The 23,691-nt window shown below is 46.8% G+C and overlaps 1 protein-coding gene across 3 annotated transcripts in view; it reads right to left on the bottom strand.

Annotated features, from left to right (window-relative positions):
- Positions 1-4,776: 4,776 nt before the first annotated feature.
- The window catches only part of MASP1 (MBL associated serine protease 1), a 61,169-nt gene continuing 42,254 nt past the window's right edge, over positions 4,777-23,691 (bottom strand). The window contains exons 10-15 of one of the 3 annotated variants that reach the window (XM_041731872.1): positions 14,861-14,998; positions 13,091-13,204; positions 12,008-12,193; positions 10,169-10,236; positions 8,172-8,271; positions 4,777-7,544 (exon numbers count right to left, since the gene is read on the bottom strand). In XM_041731872.1, coding sequence (XP_041587806.1) covers positions 7,354-7,544; positions 8,172-8,271; positions 10,169-10,236; positions 12,008-12,193; positions 13,091-13,204; positions 14,861-14,998 — 797 coding nt within the window. In that variant the 3' untranslated portion in view covers positions 4,777-7,353. Of the gene's footprint in view, positions 7,545-8,171; positions 8,272-10,168; positions 10,237-12,007; positions 12,194-13,090; positions 13,205-14,860; positions 14,999-19,110; positions 21,606-23,691 lie in introns of those variants that run through there. The other 2 variants (XM_041731871.1, XM_041731870.1) reach the window with 2 other exon arrangements.

The raw sequence follows: 23,691 nt of genomic DNA, 5'->3' as shown, positions 1-23,691 counted from the left end.
ATTTTTGTTTCTGTTTTTCTCAGTGTATTTGAAGTATTTCACAATTTTAAAATGCACTAAAATTAAAAGGCTTTGTGGGAGGCCTAGACTGCCACGATGGATTTGAGCAATGGACACACAAACTCGGACCAAAGGGAAATGTTGTCGGAGTTGTTTAAAGGAAGAATTCCGTTGTCTTGGATCCTGTTGGCAGGCCTGGGCCATGTGTGAGCATTTTGATGGTTGTGGATTAAATAAGCCATATAGTGTCAGGAAATGGGCAAGATGGGATAGTGTCGCAGGATAAACAGCTCAAGGGGAGATGAAGGTCTCCTTTTTCAAAATAGGTCAGCCTCTCAGGCCTGGACCATATCTACCCTGTGCCCTTCAGATTCCCAGGGCTTGCTCTGCTTGCTTCTGGCCTATGGTGTGAATTGGGGTCATAACTTGTAAATTTGCAGAGGGCTCCACTGGGACTGGCAGACGTTGGTAGGAGAGATGTGTTCCCACCCACGCTGATCTGTTCATTCAGCACACTTGCCCTGGGCGCCATCCGGGCTTGACACACCTTCCCCTTGTCATAATACTGTCTTGTCTTAATACTCCATTCCTCAGAGGGGACTCTCTTGGAGCCTTTGTGATCTGCCTAGGTGTCGAAAGGGTCTTGGCTCTTGCTCCTGTCATCAGAAGCTCATTGCTGGGAATTGAGCCTAGGTTTTTGCATCCAAATGATTTTTCTTAACTTCTTCAAAAAAAAGCCCAACACATACCAGATGCCGGAGATGGTTGCAAAAACCCCGTGTGTCCTTCCCTCAAATTCAGGGACCCCCATGGATTCCTTTCTGGAGATAAGCACTGATGCCTGCAGCTCAGAGAAAGATCAGGGGCCTGGAAAGCCATTACCGCCCTTGGATTTGGGTCCGTGCCCTGTTTCCTCTCTGCTTCTCAGCTAATTCACCTTGAAGTGTTAACAGAAGCTGGGAGTCTCTTAACAGTGTCTCTTTTAGGCTCAGCCCTAGATTCCCAGAGCTCTGAAAAGCAGATTCTGGTCCTCCCCACAGGCCTGTCCTCGTTCAGGACCAGCAAGTCCCTTGTCTGATGTCTGGAAGTCATCCTGAGTTCCCTACCTTCTGCGTTTTCTCCCTCAGTTTCTTCTCTGCATTAAGGCCTCTTTTGAAAAGTCAAGTGATCATGTATCTTTCCTCAGTTCAAAAAACTCAAATGTCTCTCTGTTCCCAAAACCAAGCTGAGCATCTAAGGCCTACACTTCAGATCTTCCTGATGGTGTTCTCTTTTCTCCCAATTTTTCTGTCTCTCCAGGGATACCAGCTTAGTTTCCCCCAAACACCCACTGCCCTTTCATATCCTTGTTTTTGCATATGCTGTTCCCCCATGCCTGGGGTGCTTTTCCCTTCCTCAGTTTACCATTGCAAAGTAAAAAAAAGACTATTCTTTCCAAGAAAACACTCATGCAGACACATCTTAATGATAGTTTTGTGGCTAAGTCACAGTTCTGGATTGTGTGCTAGAGCAGCAGGGCTCCTACCTCACTTCTACTTCCCACCAGCTGTGTGACCTAAGTCAAAGACCCAACCTGGGGAAATAGAGGCTCCCAACATTCTCCAGGTCACACATGGGCAGGATAGCCTAGAAATATAGTTCTCAAACTGGATACACATTACCGTTACCTGGGGAACTTTTAATCCCCACCCACCAATGCTCAGGACTTATTGCACACTGGTTATATCTGAATCTCTTGGTGGGGGGTGCCACCCAAACACTGGTATTTCGGGTGCCAGCCGTGTGCAGTCTACTTTGAACCACCAGCATCAAACTGGTGGAGTAAGAGCTCGGGCCCTAGAATCCATAAGAACTGGTTTCAAAATGCAGTGTCCTGATCTCCTGACTGAGAGACCTTGGGTCATGTTTTTAAAGTAGAAACCTTTAATTTTAAAATGGTTTTTATATTCATAGAAAAGTTGTAAAGATGGTACAGAAAGTTCCCATAAACCCTTCCCCAGTTTCTCCTATTATTAACCTCTCATGTTAGTATGATTCAATTGTCACAAAGAATAAATCAGTGTTGATACATTATTCTTAAGAAACGTCCATCTTTTATTCAGATTGCCTTAGTTTTCACCTACTGTCCCTTCTCTGTTCCAGTGTGCCATCTAGTATCCCATGTCAAGTCATGGCACGTCATTTAGTTGTCAAGTCTCCTTAGACTCCGTGTTAGTCTCCTAGAGCTGCCATGACAAAGCACCCCAAGCTGGATGGCTTAAAACAACAGAAATCTATTGTTTCATGGTTCTGGGGCTAGAGATCTGAACTCAAAGCATTAGTGGGGCCATGCTCCCTTTGAAACCTGGTGGGGAGTATCCTTCCTGGCATACTTCCAGTGTGTGTAGTTGCTGGCAACCCTTGGCCTTTCTTGGCTTAGTTGCATGGCTTCCTTCTGCCTCCAACATCACATGGTGTTCTCCTTCCTGAGTCTATGTCTCAGCTTTTCTTCCTATAAAGTCACTAGTCATATTGGGTGAGGGGCCCACTCTACTCCAGTATGACCTTATGTTAACTAGTTATATCTAGTTATAACTATTGGACCATATTTCCAAATAAGGTCATGTTTGGAGATCCTGAGGATGAGAACTTCACATATCATTTTTAGGGATACAGTTCAGCCCATTACGGGCTTTTCTTGGCTGGGACAATTTCTCAGACTTCCCTTAGCTTTGACGACCTTAATTCTGAGAAGTATTGGTCAAGTATTTTGTAGGCTATCTTTCAAATGGGATTTTTCTGATATGTTTCTCCTGATTAGGCTGAGGTTACAAGTTGAAGGGAGGAACAATGCAGAGGTACAGTGCTATTTTCCATATGGCGTGTCAAGGTCACACACTATCATTGAACTGTCATTGAACAATGACTTCTCATTGTTCATATTGACTGTGATCCCCTGGCTGGGGTGGTGTTTTTGTTAGGTTTCTCCACTCTAAAGTTATTCTACTAACCACCCAATTTCCATACCATGCATTTTGGAAGGAAGTCACTGCTTGCAGCCCACACTTAAGGTGGGGGGAGAGTCATGTTCCATAATTAGAGCAAATTACTAACATAAATTATTTGGCATTCTCCATGGAGGATTTATCAGTTCTTCTCCATTTACTTATCTTCTCAATAACTTACTTATATAAGTATGCACTCATGGAAATTTAGTTTATACTCTGGGTTATAATCCAATCCTGTTTTCTTTTGTTGCTCAAAGTGTTCTTGCTGTGGCCTTTGGAGCTCTTCCAGTTGGCTCCTCTGTCCCTTTGACATACCCCATCACTGTGCGTGATCGTCTTACTTTCTGGAACAAGATATTCCAGGATCATCTTATATGTTTTCTTCCCTAGTCCTAAAATCAGCCATTTCTTTAAGGAGCCCTGTTCCTTTTCTTGGAGACTAGTGTTAGAAACCAAAATCGGAACACTAGTGTGCTTGTTGTTACTAGGGTGTTGCTGTTTGTAGGTTAGGCCACATTTTTTTTTAAATTTTTATTTATTTATGATAGTCACAGAGAGAGAGAGAGAGGCAGAGACACAGGCGGAGGAAGAAGCAGGCCCCATGCACCGGGAGCCTGATGTGGGATTCGATCCCGGGTCTCCAGGATCGCGCCCTGGGCCAAAGGCAGGCGCCAAACCGCTGCGCCACCCAGGGATCCCAGTTAGGCCACATTTTTAACCTCACTGTGTTTCAGTTTTCTCACCTGCAAAATGGGAGAATAATAGTTTTTTTGTGAGGCTAGATTTGAGAATTATGTCAGGGCTTAGTGTGGTCTCAGTCAGATAGTAAATGCTCAGAAATGTTAGTGATTATTTCCCATAGAACTTTTTATGTTTGAGCTACATTTAGTTTCCAAAGTTCTTTTTTATCTGCTAATTCATCTGATTCTACAACCCTCAGACAGAGGTGGGGCAAAGATTTTTCTGCCAGTTACTAGGTGGAGAAATTACGTGGATGAGAGTCAACCTATGCTGCACTAGAACCTAAGTCGCTTGTTTTAACACTTCTTCTAGACCCAGATTGGCCACCATTTCTGTCACACGATTGCTATAGGTTTCCCCTCCCTGATCCTAGTTACCTTTGCTTGAAGGGCCTCTTGTTGGTGGTGATTCTTTGATTTCTTGCCATCAGGGAACAAGATTAACTCATAGCAAAGAAAAATACATATTACAATATAGAACAGGACATTCATAGACACGGTGCCATATTTTCTGAACCAAACAATTGAACACATGATCCAAAAATACTTTTTTTTTTTTTCTATTCTGGGTATAGATGACAATCAAGGAATGTGACTTGGGGGGTTCCTGGGTGGCTCAGGGGTTGAACCCCTGCCTTTGGCTCAGGTCATGATCCCAGCGTCCTAGGATCAAGTTCCACATCAGGCTCCCCATGGGGAGCTTCTCCCTCTGCGTATGTCTCTGCCTCTTTCTTTGTGTCTCTCATGAATAAATAAGTAAATTCTTAAAAAAAGAAATGTAACTTGGGTGCTGAAAGATTGGCATCCTGGGATATTTTGGTAATTGATAGGAACAATAGGACAAGGTGTTTAATTGGAACTGATCCGAAAAACCTAAGTCATGCTATTGTATTGACAATCCAATCTTCCCCCCATCTCTCTTCATGGTACAGTGATACTAATCAGACTCAGAGAAATGTTGATAAATGAAAACACAACTTACCAGAATCATCAGTGCATGAAAAACATACAAGCCAAACAGAATGCTTTGGCTCAATGCAGATGTTTATTAGAACAAATGTGTAGTTACTCACAAGAACAATAGCTTCTGTTGCTAATGAAATTGGCATGATCATTATTGCTAATAACAACATTCATGTTATGGAATCACAGCTTTAGATATACAAACTATATTCCAGGCAGGTGGATTTTTATTGCATAGAATAGGCGATCTAGGAGGCAGCACATTTTGAAGTTGGGATGAGCTGCATTTGGAGGTAATGAGTTTCCCGCCTCTAGATAAGACGGTCCTAATAGACACTCCAAGCCTCTGTGATTCTATGACTTTGAGAAATTTGGGTTTCTTGAACCTTTGCAGAACTGCAAGGGCTGATATATCTAATAAATGCTTGCTGACAAGGGTGAGCTGAAGTTCCACAATGCATTTAGCCATTTCCTCAGAATAAGGATAAAATTGTAGATGAGCACTGGGTGTTATGCTATATGTTGGCAAATTGAACTCCAATAAAAAAAAAAGATGAATTGGGTGCAACCGGAAGTCAGGATTTTTACACAAATTGAAGTCCTGTAGTTGTCTGATTTTCAGATGTTGGTTCTGATCCCAAAATCAGAATAGTGGTCTAGTAAACATGTCATTTTTGTGAGAGAAACTAGTGTAATCTGAGGAAAACCTGAGTGGACATTTACTCTTGTCCTCCTTCCACCTGTCTTACCTGTGGAAATGCCCACCTTCTCAATGGTTAGCACCAACATCATCTCCCCTGGGACATCTTCCCGATGACCCCTATTCCAATGTTTCCACACCAGAGTGGCCATTCTTTTGGCTCCATGTTGCTCCCAAGGATAGCACTTAGCAGAGTTCATTCTGTTCATGGTAGTCACTTGCATATGTGTCAGCTCTTCCTGTAGGAGATCCTGGAGGGCATGAACCATGCTTCCCTCATCTTGGTATTCTCCGTAGTAGTCAGCCCAGCCTATCACACGGGAGCACCTAGGCAGTGCTGTGGAATGGGGTTTTGGAATGTCTTAGAGCAACCCCAAAATTTTGCATTGCAATTCTTTGGTGTCTGAGATAGAGCTCCAGCTTGCTTGACATATATCTGGTGAAGTTGGGTACCTACTATCATCTTTGCTCTACACCACAGACTGTAGGGCACCAAGAGATTCGATGTCTTGCTCATGGAACCAGAAGCAGGATGTCAATAGCTATCCCTGAGCATTTAGACGATGCCTTAGTCCATGAGTTCTCACCCCTCAGCATTCAGACTAGGGCTTAGTCCATGAGTTCTCACCCCTCACCCCTCTTCTTCCAGCAAGAGATCCTGAATGATTCCCCTAGCTGTAGTGCAGGTAAAGGACTGAACTGTCCCATGAAGACTGATTTTGACAGAACAGAGGACAGGAACTTGGGGCTTCTGATTTCTTGAAGGGTCTAAATCTTAGAACTCTGGAAGGGATGAGGTCTCTGGAAGCTTCCTGAGAGAGGAGGTGGCTCTAGGAGGGAAGAGACACTCTGCCTGGGAAATGCTTATGACCCTGCAGGGCTGTGGCATTAAGGGTGAGGGACAGAAGTGAAGAATCAGTGGAGTCAGCTGTGGACATAAGGAGGAGAGTGCAGGCGCCTGGTTCCCAGGTTCCCAGAAAGGGAAGGAGCAGATGCTCTGCCTAGGAATGAGGGAAGTTGCCTTGACTAACACTTTGCTGGGCTAAACTCTTGGGAACCAGGGCCTAGTGGACAGAGTGGGGGTGGGGTGAGCATTGCAGCAGATGCAGTATTGGGTCTGCAGCAAAGCCCTCTCGAACCTTAAGGTAATTTTTGTCTTTTGGTTACTTATACTTTACTCATCTCATCAGGACAAAATATCTTCGTTGGATTCTAGACTGTCTTGCATAGAGTCACATGGGAGCTGAAGAGCTAGTTCTAGAAACTGGCATCTGACTTCCTAGCCACTGTTCCTGGTCCCTCCCTCATTCTCATCCTGCTTCTCTCAGGCACTCTCACAGTTTGGTGTCCAGTTCACATTCATAAGCATGTTGCTATGGCACATGCTCTAGGACAAAGAATTTTGTCTCTGCTTTTTTATGAGAACGGGGATTGGGACAGGAAAAAAAAAGTGCACGATAGCAAAGAAGCATAGGATATTTGCAGGCAGATGAAGGAGATGGTCAAGGTTGAGGGGAAGGGTGCATACTGATCAGCCCTAAGACCCAGTGGAATTTGTAAGAACTTCGTCTGCCTTGTAAACACAATGACTCTTTGTTAAGTCATGTTTATTGAGCATTAGGTTATGTCTGTACTGTGGTAAGTACCACGTATATATTAATTAATTTGATCCTCATCAGACGTTTACGAGGTAGGTAAGATATGCCATTTCCATAATATGGAGGAAGAAAGGGGTTCAGAGGTAAAGTCACTTGCCCAGTGATGCAAAGCTAGTAAGTGACTGGGCCTGGATTCAGCCTTACGTGCTGATCACTCAACTGCTGGGTGGGCTGAGATGCCCCCTTTATTGGCCAGTGAAGATGGGCTAAATGAAGTGGGTCAGGGTGAGGGACGTCCTGCATCAGAGATTATCCTGTGCTGCTGATTGACCATGGATGATGGTGTGAGGGGTGGGGAATTGAATTCAGTTCCTCATCCTGGTGACCCTCTGGATCCAGTCCTTATTGTGGTAGATGTAGGAGTATACCCCATAGCGGTCCTTCTTTCCACAGTCCTCGCCCCAGGACACTGTGCCCACCAGGTACCATTGGCCTCTCTCCTTATCCAGGGTCACCATGGGGCCTCCAGAGTCACCAGCACAGGCGTCCTTACCCCCTAGACGAAGAGGAGATGCGGGTTAAATTGTCCCCTTTCTTAGCCCCAAATCCAAAAGAACCTCCTTTTCCCTACACCTGACTTGTAGTTCAGAGAATCGGACGCGAGGGGGAGCAATGGACCATGTGTCCCAAACCTGGGCTGAGAGTGGTTCGGTCCAGCCTCCTCAGAGCTCAGCAATTTCAGAAAGTGCGGGCAGGTTCGGGACTTTTCTTTCAGAGGGAAAAACTCGGGCTTGGAGAGGGGAATGATGGGAATTCCTTAGCGCTCCTTTCTCTGATGCAGGGGAATTCCCGGTGGAATCCTTCCTCTCTGACCTTCCTCCTTCCTCTCCTCTGACTCCTCCTTCATTCAGCCCTCCAGGAGGGTCTCCAGCCCTTCCATTGCTTGCTGGTGGTGCCCTGTTGTACGCCTTTCTCTCTCTTTTTAAAAAATTTTTATTTACTTATTTATCCATGAGAGACAGAGGGCGGGGTGGGGGTGGGGGGAGACACAGGCAGAGGGAGAAGCAGGCTCCCTGCATGGAGCGTGATGTGGGACTCGATCCTAGGACCCCGGGATCATGCCCTGAGCCAAAGGCAGATGCTCAGCCATTGAGCCACCCAGGGGCCTTCCTTCTTGACTTACCTTCCTTCTCTCCAGCACAGATCATGTCCCTGGTCACTTTCTTCCTCAGAGGGGCATAGGCCTCTTGGCAGGTGTGGTGGTCCACAATTGGGATTTCGATCTGGAACATAAGGTTACCATTTATCTCCACCCTGGCAGAGGAGTCTCTCTGCTCTGACACCCCTAGAACTGGCTCCTTAGACCTGGTCTCAGAAAGTACCCTATGGTGCAGGTGAAGAAACACTAAAGAGGCAGGAGATCCATAGTGGGCTACAGTCTCAGTTATGAACTTGCGGTGTGACCTTGAGCAGGTTTTTTGCCTTCTCTGGGCCTCAGTGTTCTCATTTGTAGAATGGAGGTAGTATTTGCCAAGCACATTCATGATTTCAAATGTGGAAATGTATACAAAACCTATGGTCAGGCTTCTTTCCCCACGTTCCTACAAATGCGGGCTGCGGGACCTGTGGCACTTAGTGTAATTACTGCCTTTCAGACCTCTGAGACTGCTTCCTCATCTGAAGAATGGAAGTCACAATATTTGACATACTAAACACATGCACTGGTACAGAGGAGATGACTGAGAGATGCTTTGTAAACTACAAGCGCTGTAGACACGTTAAGTACCGTAGGGGTTACTCTGCTCACCTTACGGCACACATTTACTTACTTTCTCCCTCACTATAGTATGAGCTTTTAGACACTTCTACTTACATAGCTTGGAATATAGTCAATACTCAGGGAAAAAAAATATATTTTTTATATATAAAGACATTGTGATTATTATTGCTCTTGGGCCCTGGGGGTAAATGTCAGAGTAGAAGTCTGGAACAAAATGGGGAAACACATGAGTCTCATTTACCCAAACCAAGAACTGAATGAATCACATGCCCCAAAAGTTCAGCTTCTGTTGAACCTCACCCTTTAGGTCCCTCCTGGGCCACGGCCTTCCCAGATAGGTGGGAGGAGAGAGTCAGGGCAGGGTGGTCATGAGCACATATCCTCAGCAAACCACCAAGTGCCGGCTTCACCTCTGTTTATCGTTCAGGAACTGATCAAGTGTCATTTCCTTTGGGGAGTCCTTCTGGACCCGAAGACGAGGTTGGATTTCCTGTTATATATTTTGGAGCTTCCCGCACTTCTTCCTCATCACATTTATCATGTTGCTGACTCCTTTTGTCCTTCTCACTTGACTATCAGCACAAGGAGGCCGGGGACCCAATGTGTCACCCCCTCTCCCAGCATACCTAGATACCTAGCGGCTAGCACAAGGTCTGGTACATGGGAGGCACCAAGTAAATACCTGGGAGCTAATGAAGGGAGGGGTGAATGGTTGTCACAAATCCCAAATCTTAAAGTATGTGAAAATAACATGTTGAAGGATGCAGAAATTAGCTGTGACAGTTACCAACCCCAGTCATGTCAGAGCCAGGCAGCTCTTGGGGGACACCTAGCTAGCATCACCCCTAACTTTGCAGCTTGAGATACTATACAAGGCTTTAGAGAGACAAAGGACTTAAGATCACCCAGCAAGTTTGTAGGAGCCAGTACTTGGAGCCACGGCTCCTTACTTCTAGTGCAGTATTCCTTTATGAAATGATGTAAATGTGAACTTGTAAATGCAACCATCAAGTTCGTTACTGCGAGAACTGTAGCTCTCAGGAGGCCATTCTTTAGCTCATTCTTGGTTACTCCAGTATGTGAATCCTTATGGTATACAGATGGATCACCTTCTGGGGCAGCCAAGCCTGCTGTTTTTTGGAAGAATTTCCATCACCTGAGCCTTTAATATACTATAGAAACATTGAACAATGTTTAGAGATAGAGCCCCACGTTGAGCAGACCAAGCTTGTTGGGATTCAAAGTCCCAGTGATCTTTGGAGGTGAGTTGGGACCCCTGGTGTCTCTCTTTCACCCACCCCTCATGCCCAAGACTCTGAATCCCTGAGAAGCAACATGGAGCAAGAGGGTCGATGCAGGGCAGACACATCACTCTCTATAGGACATAAATTGAACTTCACCTCCATCAGGGTCTCTGGGAACCTTTGCAAGAACTGCTTCCCCCAGCCACTGACGATGACAATGGCCCCTGGAGGAAAGAAGACACAGTGAGAGAAGAGTGGCCGTCTGTGGGGTTTTCAGGGGGTTGCATCTTGCTCCATCACTCTCTGCCTGTGAAGGGAGGACGAAATCTCACCCCCCTTCACTGAGAGAAAGGCAGCATGGTGGGAGGAGGACCGCTGGGCTGGACCTTACCTGCAACAGAGGTTTGGACTTTTGTTTCTAGGTTGATTTGTTGTCCATTACCTCGCACCCCCCTCCAGCACAGAACCTAGGCTCCACGAAGGGAGGAGTCTCAGCTATCTCACCCCTGCTGTATCCCCGCGCCTACTGGTAGTGCTGGCACATAGGAGGTGCTCAGTCAGTAATTGTGAAAAATGTAAAGGTTCAGCTTAGTTCACAATGTGCTGTGCTGCTTGGGTGAGGCCCCACTCCTCCCTCCTCTGCTGAGCCTCTGCTTCCCTGTCCATAAAACAGAAAAGAAGAGGCTGGATTTGATATTCTCTAAAACCTTCTTCCTGCTAAAGAAGATATCCTTGTAGATATCCTAGAAGTCTGTGAAGTTGGCAGCTGTTGGGACAAATGTGGAATTGGGTTGAGCACTGATGGAGCAATCATTTCTTCATTTGAAAAAGAGTCTGGCTATTGAAAACAGCATTGAATGTCAAAGTAGGTAAACCTGGCTTCTAGCCCCAGCTATGCTTCTTCCAAGTTGTATCTTGGGTAAGTCGCTTCATGTTGCTAGGCCTCAGTTTTCTCATCTGGAAAATGGGACTACAGTATCGTTTTTCACAAGGCTTTTATACATAGTAAATAAATTAATGAAAGTAGAGCAACAACTGGCATATGGTGGGCACATAGCACCTGATACATTAGAACAATACCTTTGCCTTTCTTATTGGCTTGGTTCTATTGACCCATTTTTTGTAACTTGTTTGAACACAAGAAGGTTAGCTCCAACACAGCACCACTGAATTTAGAACAAGATGAAAAGGAAGCTGATATATTTGAGTGTATTATTTTACTTAAATATCACAGCCACCCTATGGGGTGTTATCCTCAGTGTACAGGTAAAGGACTTGAGGTTTGAACACTGCCTCCACATCACCCAATTGGGAAGTGGCAGTTCATGGGGTTTTGAACCTGTGCTGGTGATTTAGCTATTGTCCCTCATCTCCAAACTTACTCTTTTGCTCTGCTTTGTGATGCTGCAGACGAGACTCTGCAGTAGCAGTTCTGCTTCATCAGGGAGGGGGGGTCCCCAAAATAGGAGGCGTTTCCAGGAAGGTTTGCTGTTCCTTTTGGCATTGCCGTAGCCCTGGGGCCGAGTCCCAGCTATTCCCCCAGCATATTAGCACGGGGCCCCTCTGCAGGTTTCTGAGTCCCTTTTCTAATTTCTAGATTCTGTGACTCCACCCTCTTCCTCTGTGTCCCCCTAGCTCCAGGAGAGGTGGTTCTTTCCTGCGGGTGCTATGCATTATGTTAACATCCCCTTTATCGCCCTAGTCCTCCAATGCCCTGTATTAAATTCTCTCTCTTGCAATAACTAGTCTGGTCTCTGTTTTCTCATCTGGACCCTGACTCATTCAGTATTGACAGCACTGACCAAGCCTCGTCTCTACTGTGCACTGCCCTTAACCAGTTCTGACCTAGCTCTTTGAGGGGAGGCAGCTGCGGGATCACGCAGATACTGTCAGCTGGCTCAGGTTGGCACCAGAGCCTCACCAGTGCTGGAGAAGTCCCTGTGGAGGCACCTGCTGCTCTGCAGACGTGGGATGAGGGCGGTTGGGGCAGAGTACCTTCCTCTGGGGGCTCATCAGGCAGACAGATGGGCATCACAAAGTCATTCAGCACCGGGCTCTCCAACAGCTCCACCAGAGCCACGTCATTCTCAAATGTGTTGGGGTCATACAGAGGATGGAGGAAGATGCGTTTGACCCTGAGATGCTGTTCATTCTCATCTGACCGGCGCCTCCAATGCTTGCCTGGGTAAGAGAAGGCATATGAGGCGTGGGGATAATGCAGGCACGGAAGGTGAGATCACCCCTTGTTCCCTATTGCCCCTTGTCCTATCCAGGCTGTTTTCAGCCTTGTCCCTTTGCTGCCCCTTGCTCCCGTTTTCCTAACCATCCCACCCTATGTGCCCTTCCCCAAGTATTCCCATGGGTTCCCACCTCTGTCTTTCTTCTTGAGCTGATCCCATTGCCTTATAATACTCATTCTGATGCTCATTGCCATGTGTTCAAACCATATCATCACATTTCAGTGCCTGGGTCATGTGTTGCCTCCTCCACGAAGCCTTTCTGATTCCTGAGTCAGATTCTTCAGTTAGAAGTCTCTTTCTTGTGAATTCCCAATGGCACCTTATCTGTTCCTCTCCTATAGAACTTACTGCTTCCTATTTGATAATACTAGAGGTCTCTGTGATCATATTTTATTCCTTTATTAAGCTGTAAGTTCCTTGGGGGCAGGGACTAGGTCTTAATTATAGTATGTTCTTAGATCCTGGCCTAGTGTCAGTAGGCCGAACCAAAGGTACATGCTGAATCAAACTGAATCAGCTGATGATCTAGATTTCATAAAAGAGAAGGTAAGCTTGGATTGTCTGGGGATGACTTACTTGAAACCATGGATTCATAGAGGCCTGATGTGTTTTTAGAATTATCTAGACTGGGCTTTTATTTTACTATTATAGAAACGGAGGCCTAGACTTCAGTGACTTGCTCGTAGTCTTGCCACCTGAAAATCATAGCCTTGGGCTTGGACTCAGGCCCCTCAACTCCGGTTCATTCTTCATCCCAAGGGTCCTTCCCTGATAAATGAGTGAGTGGACACACCTCATGCCCAGAATCACTACTGACTTCAGGCTGCCCCTCTCTCACCCATGATGACTTTGAGGTCAGAAGGTCTGAGCAGGTCTGAGTCATGTAGGGCTGGGTATTCTGAATCGAGTGACTGGTGGAGGCAGTGAGCTGCAGTCACGATCCAGCTAGAGCCTGAGAACAGAATTAAACATATGAACTGCTGTGCATTGCCCTGTCCTGCCTCCCATTGCTTCAGACTACTGCACAGTATTCCTTTCCATTGCATTTCAGAGCCCTACATCAGACACTCATATGACCCTAATCTGAAGGTGAGGAGTTAAATCTGTGATTTCATTTGCTTATTCTAACCAAGAGGCCAAGACTGAACATCTTAAACAGGGTTTTAGGGCTCCCTTAAACCTATGGGCTTGGTGAGCTCCAGACAGCCCAAGGTGGGTCCAGAGAAAACCTTGGGCTTACTTGCCACCCTTCAGGACTTGTAGTCCCTGGACCAGCAGGAGCAGCCTCATTTGGGAACTTTTTAGAAATGCAGAGTCTCAGGCTCTACCTCAGATTTACCAAAATAGAATCTGTATTCAGTAGTAAAATCTGACGATTTTGGGATCCCTGGGTGGCTCAGTGGTTTGGTGCCTGCCTTTGGCCCAGGGTGTGATCCTGGAGTCCTGGGATCGAATCCCACATCGGGCTCCCTGCATGGAGCCTGCTTCTTCCTCTGCCTGTGTCTCTGCCTCTCTCTCTCTATGTCTATCATGAATAAATAAATAAATAAATAAATAAATACATACATAAATAAACAAATAAATAAATAAATCTTTTAAAAAAATTCCTCAAAAAAAAAAAATCTGACGATTTTAACAAGACCCTCAAGTAATCCCTATTCACATTAAAGTTTGAAAAGCACTGATCTAGCTTGGGGCTGTCCTCACCTGACTCCACTGCTGGGGAGGGCAGTCAGTGAGAGGTGAGGCTGGCAGTCTGGGGGCTGCCCAGGCAGATGTGGATGCATGTGGCCTTCTTCCTCAGTGATGAAATGAGACCAAGAACTGTCCAAGGGCTCTAGGTTGCTATTTTTTCCTATGATGTCAGAACTGGGATGGCTCTTTGATCATCAGGGCCAAACTGAGGCAGGAAGAGCCATCAGCCGTTTCTTTCCCACCCTCGCTCCCACTCCCACCCACACTCTCTCCATTGCAAAATCCTGACAATCTTATTTCCTAATGCTTTTGAATCTGCCTTACTGCCATCCCTTGTCCCCTGTCCTTATTCTGAGGTTAAGGCCTTCCCTCTCCACAATTGCAATAGCCACCTCACTGAAATCCTGGCTTTAGGATTTACTCTCTTTGGAACCTGTTTTTGCCCCTGGGGAGAACAGCCTTATAGACCTGCAGCAGCCTTCAGGATAGATTTAAATTCCTTAGATGGTATTCAGGGCTTTTGTAAGTGTCTCTTCCCTGACTTCTCCAGGGTGAGTTTTCTGGTTCTCTCTGGTCCCACAGCCCTGGTACACCTTGACTTTGAGCATCATATAAGTGCCTTGTGATCAGTGTTTCAGGGTCTAATTCCTCAACTTAGTCCTTCCCAGTGCCTGAGACTGACCAGGATTTCATACATGTTTGTTGATGAAGGAGCAACTAGAGCAGAAACACATGTCTTCTAGCTCCACGTAAGGGATCTTCCTACCACACTGTCCTTCTAGGTCTCACTACTAGTGTGGAGAGTGATTCTGGATGAAGAAATCTTGGTCAGTCTCAAAGAAGATGGTTATATTCTTTGGCTTTCACCTTGCCCGCTAATCCTGGGTTCCCCATCCTTTCCATATCTCCTTACCTAGAAGGGACCCCCCACAGAAGGGTTGCTCATTTGGGTATGACAGCATGGCAATCCAGGGGGTGGTTCCTTTCTGGGCTGGGCGTCCATTGAAGATCCTGGCCATCAGCTTCCGGGAGAACTTGGGGACCCCACACACTGCAGTCAAAGGACGGAGGGACAGATCACACTCTGGTTTGTCTTGCTCTTTGCCAGATCTACCAGCTCAGTACCCTCTCTTAGGGACATCTGTTATTTTTGATTTCTTCTCAGCATTCATTGCTCTTTTAAGTAACAGCACCCCAGTTTTTCTCTGGGATCCACTCTTCCTCCATTCTTAGTCCTTATGTCCTGAGGTGGAATGATCTTACCTCTGATTCTAGAGGTAGGAAAGTGACTGAGACCTGATAAATTAAATCCTCATCCTCTGGGGACAACAATTGCTCAGAGATGGGAATGTAACCCCAAGCAGCCCCTGAAGGTCTGCCTTGGGAGTTTTGCCAAACATATTAGAAAAGAGAAGGTGTTTCTCTGTTGGGGTTGCTAAACTGGTGACAATAAGCCAAGACCTGTCAATGATCACTTCATGGGGAGTCTTCTGAGAATGATGCTAGTAGTGGAAAAAAGTAGGTCTCGATGATGAAGAGTGAAGCAAGAGGGAGATTGTATCCTGATATTTGAACTCCTTGGTCTAACCATCCTGAAGCCTTGTGATATGGGCTTTTCAGCTATGTGAGCCTACAATCCTATAATCCTCTCTCTCTCTCCCGTAAGCTGTTTGTATTGGGTTTCTTTCACACGAATGAAAAAGTCCTGACTAATAAAGACTTTTCATGCTCTACCCACAGAGAAGTCCTTTTTCAGGGTCTTGAGGGGTTGAAGACCCCTACAAGTGTCTTCCTGCTCCATCTTGTTTCCACTGTCACACAGCACCTTACAGCTGAACAGCCTTTGGAGACCATCTAGTTCATCCCTCTCATTGTACAGCTAAGGAAACTGAGGCCCTACGAAAGGATAAACTTGCCAAAAGTTACCCTATGAGTTAGTGGTGAGGCTCTAATTCTAGGCCTCCTGACTTCTGAGCTTTTCCTACCCTGGCCAGGACCACTAACTCTTACCTATGTGACTTCCCAGAGCACTCATACCCTAAGCTGGATCCAGGTAGCCACCTGCTTTCTTTGTAGCTATCACCAAGCTGCTGGGTTGGGCAAGGATGCATCTTTAGCATCTCCTAGTGGCTTCATTCTACATGCCCTTGGCCACTGCCTGCTAGTGTCCTGTACCCATTCTCAGTAGAATCTCAGAGCCCACTGGATTGGAACTCCCTCAAGCATCATCTCTCCATCCCTCTGTAAACTTTTTTCTCTTCAGAATTAATTCTGGCCTCTGGATCTCCTCAGTTTCACACTCCTGGGGACCTGGCTTGGGGGATTCTCACCCCTCTGCAGTATCTTGAATCTCTCCTTTGCCTACACCTTTAAAACATAGCCAAATCTTCTTACCCTAAATACCATGCTTCCACTTTCCTGGCTTCTCATCCATTCTGTAGTCTCTCCCTCTCTTCCTTTCCATAGCCAAGCTTCTGGAAAGAGGAGTTGACACTCAATCTCCACATCCTTCCCTCTCCTTTGGAAGTGGATTTGGAAGAAGGAAGTGCCGGCTCTGGACACATTTGGAAATAAAGTAGCTATTTGGATATTTAATAGATCCACAATCATAGATAGAGGTAGAATGGCTCTGGGCCCATACGTGGGACATCAACAGTGATAGTTACATGTGTAGGAAGATACTATTTGAAATTTTCTCTCATGTATTCTTCATCTCCAGGAATTCCCCCTTGCCCTCTGGCTCCCTATTATTAAAGCTGGAGTATCCATTGTTTTAGGTGAGGTTGGATGCAACTTTAAGTTTTGAAAGAGCAAAGCAGAAACCAAGGTTGGAAGTGCACATTGTTTTTTGAAGAGTCAGGGATTGTGGTAAAAGATTTGTATGTTTCAAGGAGCCAAAACCCAGAGAACTAAGCATATAATCACATGATTTTTATATTAAGTCATAGAGAAAGGAGGATGTAAGGATAGTTTCCTGCTTCAGGAGAGAGACAAAACCTAGGAGAAGTCTGGAGACAAAGTGGGGAAAGGAGAGAGGGAGGGAGAGAGGGAAGAGAGAGAAGAAAGTGGGAGAAAGTGGGAGAAAGAGTGAGAGGAGGAGAGGGAGGAGGGGAGAAGAAAAAAGAAGGGGGGAGGAGGAGGGGGAAGAAAGAGAAGAGGACCAGAAGGGGGGAAGAAGAGGAGGGAAGAAGAAAGAAGGAGGGGGAGGGAGAGGAGGAGGAGGAGAAGAGAGGGATGGAGACCTGGAGACTTTAAACACAGCAGGCGGCCTGCTTCCTGGATCCTCTGAGTTGACAGTAGAGGCTGGATTCTTGTCCCTGGGGAATGTCCTGCCAGAGGACATTGTCCTGGCATTGGCACTCTTGACTACTTAAGCCCTCCTGATGCTCCCTCCTTGGCTTCTGAAGCACTTCTCTTCCTGTGTTTCTGACCTTTCTTTTTGGTCTCCTTCCTGGGGTTTCTCTTCTCTCCACGCCTGCCATGCTGGAATACCCTTGAGCAGTACTTGGCCCTCTCTTCTGCACACTTTTGGTAGATACTACCAGTCTCCTCCTGTGCCACCCTGCCACCTCTAGTATACCCTGATTTCAAATCCATGTCTCTGAACTTCCCTGTCCTCTGAGCGATTCCTTTCTTGCTTATTCCTTCCTTACATCTCCCCCTGGATTGCTCATGACCCTCTCCCCTCTGACATTCCAGATGTCTGAGAATGCCCACATAGATTGCATCCCTGTTGCCTCTGTTTCCTTCAACCTCCATATTCAATCAGCCCCTAAGCTGGTAAAAAATCACCAGGAGAAGCAGAGAGTAATATATTTCCTCCATCCCATGTCATAGGGTGCTTTCCATGTAGCCACGTAGCCTCATGATACCTCAGTGTCTCCATACATCTTTACACAAAATCCTAATATCTAGAAAGGAAAAATCTAAAACATAGTAGAACTCAAGACATAAGACAGGCTAATCCTCAAGACCAGCTACATATAAAACGTCAAGCATAATTTGGGATTCTTTTAGTTTTCAATAGTGTAAAAAACATGTTTCAATGATAATACGAACCCCAAACAAAGGTAAACCACGAGCACATCCATGGAGAGGCCTCACTAACAGGTTAGCTGTGCACCACCAGCTCCCCTCGCCTCCCCACATCTGCACCCTTTCATATGATGTCTATACACCAAGCTCTGCTGAATGCACTACTTGGATGTTTTAAACTCCCCCTGTGCCCACTCCCCCTTAGCCCTAAGTCTGGTGGGTTCTCATCATCTCTCTCCAAAGTGCCTGCAGCAGCTTTCCCCCACTTCTCACATCCTGCTGCCCATCTTCAGGTCTGCCCATTCAGAATTCCCTGTAGATGAGACCCAGGAATCTGCATTTCTAATGAGCATTCCAGGGGATTGTGATATACTCCCAATTAGAGAATCGCTGGTTACAGGACAGAGCGTGAACATAGTATGGCCTTCAAGACTCTTTCCATTCGCCCTGATTCTCCACTGCTCCTGCTCCACTTATGCACGCTTCCCTGCTTGATCTTCATCCACCCTGGCTTCTCTCCTGTCTCCTGGTACATTCTCTGCAGCCTCTCTGCAAAGCTCTTGAGATCCCCTTCAGTCCTGTGCCTCTCTCTCACCTTTAAGCCCCTGCGGTGCCACAACCTCTACTCCTCTTATGACACTTCACTGCTTTCTCCTGTGTCAGACCTAAATGCATGGGACCCTGCCTTGCATGCTTGTTTGGGCTCTTTGAAGTCAAGGACTTGGCTGAAATGGCAGGCACTTCAGTAAGGCACGTGTAGCCTGGGGGGACACATGTCCATAATAGACTCCATTCCTCATTACCCTTTCTTGGATGATGCCCAGATGACAAAATTTGTGACTTTTCTGTAATGGGAGAGATAGTAGCTTAACAAGGGGCCAGTTTCTCTTCAAAAAGTCAAAATAGGGATCCCTGGGTGGCTCAGCGGTTTGGCACCTGCCTTCAGCCCAGGGCATGGTCCTGGAGTCCCGGGATCGAGTCCCACATTGGGCTCCCTGCATGGAACCTGCTTCTCCTCTGTCTGTGTCTCTGCCTATCTGTGTCTCTCATGAATGAATAAAATCTTTTTTTTAAAAAAAAAGTCAAAATAAACAAACACCAACAACAATCAAACCCCAGAATGAAGGCTATTGGCTATCCACAGAGAGTTTATTTCCACTTTAGATCCCTGACAAGAGAAACAGAGCATAGACGCGCCTTGCAGAGTAGTGAAGCTTATGATATAAAGTATGCAAAATACAGTATCCTCTACATGCACTGTTCATAGACAAAGGAGTGTGCTTTCATGAACCGAAAAATGGACACCTTTCAATCATTCTCTTGGAATCCCTCTCAGGGGCTGCCTTTCTCTGATGGAGAGTCCCCAGAAGAGCAAGGTCTGGGGAGGAGGAACACAATCAACCTGTGAGGGCTAGAGAGAGGCTGCTGGCAATCAGAAGACTGAATGCTAGAGATAGAAGGACCCTGAAGGAGATCTAATGTCTTCTTTTTAGAGATGGGGAAACAGGCCTACACAAAGGGAGTGTGATTTGTGAAAGGTTATACAGCCAGCTCGGGGCAGAGCTGAGGCGAGAACCCAGCACTCTGGGCTGTGTCTCTTTTCATTGCCTTTCATGGGCAAGTCTCTGTTTCCCTTGTCTCGCTTCTGGAAACATGAGGAGTGGGTCACTCTGAACATCCATACCAGGTGGGTTCTCTGAAGAGCTCAGACTACAAGTATGCTGGGCAGCCTGGTGGGGTCAGGTTACTTCCAATGTCTTGAACCCACTCCTTCTTCCATTTTCCTGCCTAGAAACACAGTGGGGCATGGTGTGGGCCTTCTCTTTTTCCAAGGATCCAGTTGAGTCTCTGTGTCTGAGGCTGGGGTTCAGGTTGTCTTTTCAGATGATGCACTTCAAAGTTGGAAGCTTGCTTCCTATTGTCTGGAGTGGCAGGTGTAGACACCCATGTTGTCAGCTGGTATTGGAGAGTGACATATGAGTCTAAATGATGTGTTCAGAATTGACAATAGGAATTTATCAGGGATGAGGAACCTCCCACTGATAGTCTCTTCCCCCTAGTCACCATAAACCTTCCCAGCTTTCTCTTTTTCCTTTAATAGAGATATTTCCTTTACTAGAGAACACAGGGATGAAGCTTGGACTACAAGAAGCTTTTGGGAGAGAAATCCAAGGGACAAAAGTATCCCAAGACATTCCACTAGGAAACTAGATCCCAGGCTTTGGGGGGTCTGATCCCTGTCTCCTAAAGCCTAAGCACTTTCCCCCAAGAAGGGACTAGACTTGTCTGTGCCAAGGGCCAATCTGGGAAAGTATATGGACTCAGCTTTCAGCTCAACATAAGGAAAGATTGTCTAACAATCAGGTCCATGTACGGCACACCAACAGTGGGACGGAAAGGTTTGATAAGTGAGTAGGAGGCCACCAAGGTCAAGCACTCCTGGAGAGGAGTTCTGGGATTGGCCAGAGGTCTAGCCCCCTCATTGTACTGCAGGGGAGAGTGAGGCCTATAGAGGGGAAGGGGCTTGCTCAGGGCCATGGACTTAGGCCTCTTGCGTGCAGCCTTTCCCTGTACCACACTGCTGCCTCTCAGAGCCCTAGGGGCTGTCTAGTGAGGATGGGAACAGTGTGTTCCATTCCATTTGGTCTGGTAAGTAACATGGAGTGTGCCATCGGAAGTGTGTGTATAGCCTCACTCAGGCTAGGGGAGGGCAGGTAGGCCCTGAGGAAGTCAGTCGGCTCACCGTTCCACTTGGAGGTCCCCCAGACCTTGTGGGGAGCCCATCTGTTCCCACAGCCAGTCCACATAGTTGGAGACCTTCGTGTAGACCCCATAGACCTGCTTGCTGCCACATTCTTCAGGGCCCCCCCAGGACACCAGGCCTTGGGCCACCCAGCGCTGGCTCAAGTCATCCAGAATGACAAAGGCCCCGCCGCTATCTCCGAGGCACGTGTCCTTGCCGCCCTCGTAGTAGCCAGCACAGAACATGTTCTCTGTGACGCTGTAGTTCCCCGACCGGGACTCGTAACTGGTTTTACATTCAGCATATGGTACCACAGGTAACTTGACATACTGCAGGACATCTGACAAGGTCCGTGTGCCACTGCTGATGATCTCGTCCACTGTCACATTGGGATTGGAGATACCCCAGCCAGCTACCAAGCCCAGCATATGGGGCTCTGGGCCTTCAGGCTCAGGACTTGGCAGGCAAATGGGCATGACGTGGGGTCCGAGGGGCACAGGCTCCCGTAGCTGCACCAGAGCTATGTCATGGTTGTAGTTCTGGATATTGAAGTCGGGGTGGAGCACCACTTGTGCAGCTGAGCTGTTGACAGCCCCCGATTTGTCCCGCACATCATGCAGGCCCAGGTAGACGGTGACATGCTCCTTGGAGACTGGTGTCACTGTGTTGTCTCTTCGCTGGGAGCGCAGTACGTGGGCTGCTGTGAGGATCCAGGACTCAGAGAGCAGGGCCCCACTCCCAAACCACTTGTCATTTGGCACCCTCGAGGTGTCCTCCACCACTATCAGGGCCTGCCATGGAAAGAGGCCAGGCTCAGCATTCCGGCCCCCGATGATTCTCTTGACCAGGTTTGGCAGAGAGCGGGAGGGCTGACCGCACACTAAGGAGGAGGGAATGGGAAGAAGAGACAGAGACTGGTCAGATCAGCCACATGAAAAGAGCCACTGAAAGAAATTCACATATCAGCCACTGTAGATTATGCCACCATGAGACCCTACCCTACATCACAATGCCATGGAAGCCCGGGAGACTTCCACACAGGTGTTACCTTTGACCTAAGTCTTTCTGGTTGGCTTATGTGTGGTCTGGCCCTTCTGTAGCCAGTGCCATCTATGGACCAGACCATTTCATGCATGGGCCGTCATCATCCTGCATCATTTCCAGTCAAGGTCACTTTGGCCTGGATGATCTCATATTCCAGAATTGGCTCATGCAGGGGATACTTAGAAAAACCATAGATCATGGGCTTTGGGAGATGGAAGGAAACTAAAAGACTATCTAACATGTCACAGCAAACACTGGACTGTTGGGGGGGGGGGGGAGATACCTGGGGCCTTGACCTGGCTTTTCTCTCCTAGGTCCCATATGACTCTGGGTAAGTAAATTTGGACTTAAATTTTTGATCTGCTAAATGAGACAGTTGGTCAGTATGATCTCTGTGGATCTCTCAAATTCCAAATTCCCTCAATTTTTATTTCATTTCCCCTGACCACCTCCATTTTATGGTGAGTAAAACTTTCCATAGGTTAAATAATTAGCCCAAGGTCACGTGGCTATGAAGTTAACAGGGGCATTAGAAGAGGGCTTAACTAGATTCTAAGATCAATGTCTTATCCTGTATCTCACAGTTCCTCATTACATATACAAATCATGGTCATGGACTCTGTAACTTTTTCTTCTTTGGCCTAAAGGACTAATGCTGTGAGTGCATGCCCAGGCCATCCAGGGTTAGGAAAAGGTGGCATAATCTACAAGCAATGATGCAAAGGCCCAGCTCTGAGGCACCCATCATTGCACCCAGGAACCCTGTAGTACCTTCAGGGGAAGAAGAAAGGTCTGATCAAGCTTCATTCCACTGAGTTGCACCCCGAGCATGCACATGCATCACCAGCCTCCTGCAGCCAAATGCCTTTGGCCCATGAGCAGGGGGTCTTCAGTACCACTCCTCTGCTGGCTAAGAACAAGCTTACATGAGCCTTCCCAGCAAGGTTCTTAGGCCTAGGAGGTAAGCGTGGTGTGAGTGTGGGCTTCCTTTTGGTTGCAAGTGGCCAGGCTATAATCTTTGGTCCCAGACACTTTCAGTGATCCTTTAAAGACTAAGGAACATTTGACTTTTCTTGGCAACTTTGAGAGGTCAGGCTTTCAGCAACCTAATGCTTTTCAGATGCTCTTCCTGATGCCAAAGGCTTCTTACATGATTCTTAAGCACTCTGTCATTCACACCAGGCCAGATGTGAGCTGGCCTTTGCTAACTTTTTGGGGCCTGGTCTTTCAGAGTTGAAGGCCAGACTCTCAGCTACAAGCCACAGACTATGGAGTGACATCTCAAAGTGATCTGTAACTGGCCCTGCACAATAGTTCATTTAGTGCTGAAAGGCCCTCATCTGGTTAAAGCCGGGCCTGTGGCTGAGTCCATGCTTACAACAAAGCCAGCGCTGAGAGGTGTTTTTCTCCACTGTCAGAGCTGGGGAAGCTTGGAGAACCACTAATTTACAGATGCAGAAATCGAGGTTCAGAGAAGGCAAGTGACATACTCAAAGACATTAGTGACAGAGCCAGAAGTAGAGCCCATTTCTTCTAGCTCTTGCTGCATTTTCTCCACTAAAGTCTGTTTTTCTTCTTGATATGCTTTTGTCCTTTCAAGAGGTTGAATGATGCAACAGGCCTTGAGAGAGCTCATCGAAATGAGGCCATTCTTTTTGGCTGCTACCATTCTCCATCCAGTCTTTCCTGGAACAAAGGAATCTTCTTGAAAGAAGCCAGATTTGGCCTCTTGAGCACTGGAGGCACTAAGAAGGGCCCTTAAAACAAAATGTGATATTCTAGAATTCTGGGTCCATGAGGATGGCATTAAACATAATCAGAGTCCGGAATGGCTTAGCATTGCTTGTGTTGATTAAAAAAAAAAAAAAAAAGTCTTGGCTTCAGCTTCCAGCTCTACCCCTAACTCTGTAGATAATCTTTGA

Source organism: Vulpes lagopus, chromosome 17 (assembly GCF_018345385.1).
Source record: "Vulpes lagopus strain Blue_001 chromosome 17, ASM1834538v1, whole genome shotgun sequence".
NCBI lineage: Eukaryota > Metazoa > Chordata > Mammalia > Carnivora > Canidae > Vulpes > Vulpes lagopus.
Note: the sequence above shows the minus strand (reverse complement) of the source record. Positions and strands in the feature narration are given on the sequence as shown.